We start from the raw sequence: 6077 nt of genomic DNA, 5'->3' as shown, positions 1-6077 counted from the left end.
GTGTTAATTGTATGAAGGGAAACGTGCATGATTTTTTGTAGAATTTTCCTATGTTACCTTCTACCTCCTAAACCGAAAACATATGGTAGTTCTGATGGTATATGCGAAAGGATTCAAAAGTCGCGCTTTTGAGTAGACCAATAGTGTTGTTCCGCGGCGATTTAATCCAATCCTGTTCCTTGCCGCGAAGAAGAGAGGAAGCTCAGAATAGCGCGACTTTTGAATCTTCTCGCATATAGCATCAGAATTACCATAATTATGTTTTTTCGATTTAGGAGGAAGAAGGGGACGTAGGAAAATTCTACAAAGAATCATGAACGTTTCCCTTCATACAATTAACACACCCATGAAGTTTCAAATCAATCTGTTCAAAACTAACAAAGTTATAAGAATTTCACCAATTTTGATGTTAGGTTATAATCAGAATTATTGAATAATATCCAACTTTCTGACCTGAACATTCAACTGATTTTTGAGTTTTCATTTTATTTTTGGTGATCCAAACAATCACCACCGACTTTGAGATTGGGCTGGTGAATTCCAGGGCCGCCCAAAGGGTGGGGCGACCGGGGCGGTCGCCCCGGCTAGGGGGGCGCCGCGGTCGTATGATGATTAGCGCCCCGACATTTTCGGTTCAAGTACCTTTATTTCACCTTCACGTTAAAGGTCTTGAACCATTTTCTTATCAATCCATTTCTATGTATAACTCATTACTTATATGTGTGGTGTTAATTGTGGCATAAACAATAAAAACTTTGGTAAATACAGTCACTCTACGCATAGCATAGGTGTATATTTTCCCAGTCATTGAGTGAGCCTGTGCGCGCCCACTGCCCCTGCAACCTGCAAGTCGTCATTGTTCGCTTCATTGTCCAATGCTGGGTGATAAAACTTCTTATTTTATACTCTCTAACCTTGTATTCTGCAGGCTAAAACCTATTTATTTTTAAATTTCCATTGATATTTCTAAATTGAAAATCTTTCAATTTAAAATAAATTCAAAATTGTTCAATCAACGGAAATTTAAAATTAAATAGGTTTTAGCCTGCAGAATAAAAGGTGAGAAAAGAGTATAAAATAAGACAAGCTGGACCGGATGGTTTAAATATGGTTCAAGCATAGGGAACTCTTCTTCAAACTTCGCTTCCTCCATTTGATATGTGCTGGAGACAATAATTGAGGATCCCGGAAGTTTGGAAAGTGGCTACAGTCAAATCTATTTTCAAGAAGGGAGATATAGTCCAGACTTTCACCGAAAAAACTTTTATCTAGAGATGAGGTATTTCTTGACCTCACTAGTTACTTTAACAGCTCTCTGGAAGACAGCCTAGGCCTTCGCTGGAGGCAAATAAGAACAAATTTAGTGTCGAAAATATAGAAAATACAAATAAAACTTTACTCCTCTCACAACAATACAAAAGAGAAGGTGATTATGATTTTAAACAGGACAACCTTGATGAGGATGGATGGAAAGACTATTAAGCATCAGTTACAAATATTCAAATACTCAAATCCAAAAGAATAATAAATTATAAATGAACTTAGTTTATCTATGGTTATATTAACGATGTGCTAACATTGAATACGCTTGACTATTAATCAGTTACTTAATCGCTGTTTCGAGTAGGCAGAAGGCCTCCTCCAATAGGGCTTTTAAAACTTGAAAAATATTTGAAAGATTTTAATTAAATTTGAAAGAGGAAATTACAATGATTAAACTGGACTGGTCAAAATGAAACAATGGGTGGCTCAAGCTTAATAATGAATTAGGGACTCACCAGCCACAATGTACACCCTCACAGTTGTCCACTCCATCCTCCCGTGGTCGCTGCTTCTTGGTCTAAATGCAACCTGAACTACCTTTCTTGACTTTTCACTGCATTCAATAACACAGCTGACAGAATACTGGAAACTAATAATTTAAAATAACAGATCACAAGTTTCTCTGTAATTTTATTCTTGGAGGTGGAAATAATTTCTTTTATTGATTTATTCAGGTATTGGATGGGGGTGATTGGCGTGGAGAGCCTCTCCACCTTGCAGGCACCTCGGAGGACTAATAATCACCTCGAAAGCTTCCACGCTAGGATGTTGGCTGCATTCGGCGTCAACCTGGATGTGTGCAGTTTTATGCGTAAGTAGCTGCAATGATACATTAAAATTGCATTATAAGATAGGTATTTTACTTCCAACATATAAAGCTGCGTACACATATACGCGCTTCCAACCCGCACCGAGCACGCTCCGCCCTCGTTCCTCAATTGAACCACAGTCGCTCCGCCCACGCACCCATGATGAACGTTACGGAAGATGTTAGATCTTCTCGGTCTATCATCAATCGCTCTGTTGGAGTGACGTTCGGTTGCGGAGCAGAGCGAAAGTCTGTACGCACCTTTAAGCCTACTGGCTGTCATGATATGAAATTAACTCTACCACACATAATGAATGAGTAAAATTAAAAATTGTTGAACTTTATTTATGTCACGCTACCTTCCTATTCAGAATACATTCTACGGAGGTTACTTTTTCACATTCCTATTGGCCATTGATGAATATCCGAAATATTTTAGAAGTTACTTACACTCTTACTCTTAAACACAGTTGCTGAAATGGTTGTGACATTTGTCATACCAGTGGATTAGCCTGCCAAGAAGTCCTCTCCATAAAATATGCCACCAGATTAGTTTAAGTGGGCTGAGATGTTGTTTTGGAGCTCAAGTTATTATATAAATGATTATTTATTGATTTATTAGTCATTCATACAACAAGCACATTATCAAAATGATAGGGAGAGGAAAAAATAAAGTAACCTTGTGCTATTCCTCTCCCAAATGTAGATAGCACATACTGTAGTCCGAAATAGGTTAGGTCTTGTAGTTCTTCAATTCACAAAATTTCCATTCCTCAAGTATTTTCACAAAGGAGATTTTCAAATTTAGATGCTTCAAAACTGAACATAGAAGATATATTTCACATTATTATAACTAGAATAGGAAATATTTACATATTAAGAATATAAATTTAAAGTTACCGAAAAACAAACGGTTCTTGTTTTTTTTCAGGAAAATTGAGAGAAGTTGAGAGATCATCATTTGATGATTTACAACGTATAGACAGAGACGATCCGCAACGTGTGCATAGGGCTCGAAGTGACAACAACGCCAACTCTGATGCAATCAGGATGGCGCTGCGGCGATTAACGCGCCAGGAAATTACACTAATAAATTTCCTGACGACGGTGAGCCATTGTGCTGACAACCTGATAGAACGGGGATTTGTCCAACAGTACAATGGCCTCCAGGAAGCGGTCGTCGTTGACGAAGAAATAATTGAGTGGATGTTGCCAGTGGCAGGAGAGGAGGTGGTGGTGGCAGCAGAAAATGTAAGGCCCCCTGCCCGACGCCGCCGAAGAAGACAGCAGGGAGTCCTGCAGCGTCCCATCGAAGCCCAGCAGCAGCCACATGCAGCCCCACGGTTGAGCAATTGCGTGATTTGTTTGAACAATGAATGTACGCACATTGCTCTTCCGTGTGGGCACATTTGCATGTGCGAGGAATGTGCCGATCAAAATCTATTGCACATGAACGGGCAGCCCCGTTGCCCACTATGCAACATACATTGTACACATTATAAGATAGGTATTTTACTTCCAACATATAAAGCTGCGTACACATATACGCGCTTCCAACCCGCACCGACCTCGTTCCTCAATCGAACCACAGTCGCTCCGCCCACGCACCCATCATGAACGTTACGGAAGATGTTAGATCTTCTCGGTCGATCATCAATCGCTCTGTTGGAGTGACGTTCGGTTGCGGAGCAGAGCGAAAGTCTGTACGCACCTTTAAGCCTACTGGCTGTCATGATATGAAATTAACTCTACCACACATAATGAATGAGTAAAATTAAAAATTGTTGAACTTTATTTATATGTCACGCTACCTTCCTATTCAGAATACATTCTACGGAGGTTACTTTTTCACATTCCTATTGGCCATTGATGAATATCCGAAATATTTTAGAAGTTACTTACACTCTTACTCTTAAACACAGTTGCTGAAATGGTTGTGACATTTGTCATACCAGTGGATTAGCCTGCCAAGAAGTCCTCTCCATAAAATATGCCACCAGATTAGTTTAAGTGGGCTGAGATGTTGTTTTGGAGCTCAAGTTATTATATAAATGATTATTTATTGATTTTTTAGTCATTCATACAACAAGCACATTATCAAAATGATAGGGAGAGGAAAAAATAAAGTAACCTTGTGCTATTCCTCTCCCAAATGTAGATAGCACATACTGTAGTACGAAATAGGTTAGGTCTTGTAGTTCTTCAATTCACAAAATTTCCAGTCCTCAAGTATTTTCACAAAGGAGATTTTCAAATTTAGATGCTTCAAAACTGAACATAGAAGATATATTTCACATTATTATAACTAGAATAGGAAATATTTACATATTAAGAATATAAATTTAAAGTTACCGAAAAACAAACGGTTCTTGTTTTTTTTCAGGAAAATTGAGAGAAGTTGAGAGATCATCATTTGATGATTTACAACGTATAGACAGAGACGATCCGCAACGTGTGCGTAGGGCTCGAAGTGACAACAACGCCAACTCTGATGCAATCAGGATGGCGCTGCGGCGATTAACGCGCCAGGAAATTACACTAATAAATTTCCTGACGACGGTGAGCCATTGTGCTGATAACCTGATAGAACGGGGATTTGTCCAACAGTACAATGGCCTCCAGGAAGCGGTCGTCGTTGACGAGGAAATAATTGAGTGGATGTTGCCAGTGGCAGGAGAGGAGGTGGTGGTGGCAGCAGAAAATGTAAGGCCACCTGCCCGACGCCGCCGAAGAAGACAGCAGGGAGTCCTGCAGCGTCCCATCGAAGCCCAGCAGCAGCCACATGCAGCCCCACGGTTGAGCAATTGCGTGATTTGTTTGAACAATGAATGTACGCACATTGCTCTTCCGTGTGGGCACATTTGCATGTGCGAGGAATGTGTCGAGCAAAATCTATTGCACATGAACGGGCAGCCACGTTGCCCACTATGCAACATACATTGTACACACTATCAGAGGGTGTACTTAAATTTTCAGTAAGCAGCAATAAGCAGGTAGGCTCAACTCACACTTAGGCGAGTCAGGTCGAGAAGAGTCTCGACTCTAGTCGAGAGCATGTGTTTCTAAATGATGACACTCAGACCAGTCGATTCTAGTCTCCGCGATTGTCACCATTTGAAAACAAAACGAGTCTCTTCTCGGCCTGAATCGCGTAAGTGTGAGTTGAGCCTAAGAGTCATCAAGGAAAAATAATTATTGTAATGTAAAGTATATAATACAGGCTGTGTGAAAAGTCCGAGAACGGCTTAATATCTCATACACAAAAAATGTGATTTGACGGTGGGTGTGATTGGTTCCTATACTCTTTCTTCCCTTTCTGCTTTGAATATTATTGATTAATAATGTGAATATCTTTGAAACGGTTTGAGATGTCAATATGCGGTTTTCGCATTTTTTTTCTTGAAATTCCGTCTTGAAATCATATATTGAATGATCACCTTCCTTTAAAAAAATATGGCGGACCAGATTTTTGAAATCATAGTAAAGTAGTATTTTCAATATGAGTAGGATCCACAATCACACCCACAGTCAAATTACCTTTGTGTATAAGATATTAAGCCGTTCTCGGACTTTTCACCCACTCTGTATAATGTGCTATATAAATGATAATCAAGCCTCAAATTTTGACATTCAATAACTTTTTTATGTGTGCATCGAATTTGATGATTTTTATAGTTGTATTCGTTATGTTCAGGACCAGGTTTATGGCCTATCAAATTTATAATCCGACTTCTGGACTCTTTCCTACGGTCCTTCAAAGTCTACATGTAATCTGTATGGTAGAAGATTTGTAAGCTGGCCACACACAGAAATAAAAATCACCTGTTATAATCATTGCGTCATACAGCAGCCGTCAGTAGATAGTAGACAAGAGTGTGTGCTGCTCCATAACCGCCCATGTATTTCATGCTATAGTGAGGTCCACGTTATAATGGCAGTGTGTGAT

At 39.6% G+C, this 6077-nt stretch overlaps 1 protein-coding gene across 1 annotated transcript; it reads left to right on the top strand.

Annotated features, from left to right (window-relative positions):
* Positions 1–2008: 2008 nt before the first annotated feature.
* Positions 2009–5227, top strand: LOC111057496 (baculoviral IAP repeat-containing protein 8-like). The gene is made up of 3 exons (XM_039422571.1): positions 2009–2134; positions 3063–3617; positions 5070–5227. Exons 1-3 carry the CDS (start codon positions 2089–2091, stop codon positions 5108–5110), a joined length of 642 nt encoding a protein of 213 aa, XP_039278505.1. The 5' UTR covers positions 2009–2088; the 3' UTR covers positions 5111–5227.
* Positions 5228–6077: the final 850 nt, after the last annotated feature.

The sequence above is a fragment of the Nilaparvata lugens genome, chromosome 3 (genome assembly GCF_014356525.2).
Source record: "Nilaparvata lugens isolate BPH chromosome 3, ASM1435652v1, whole genome shotgun sequence".
Classification (NCBI taxonomy): domain Eukaryota; kingdom Metazoa; phylum Arthropoda; class Insecta; order Hemiptera; family Delphacidae; genus Nilaparvata; species Nilaparvata lugens.
Note: the sequence above shows the minus strand (reverse complement) of the source record. Positions and strands in the feature narration are given on the sequence as shown.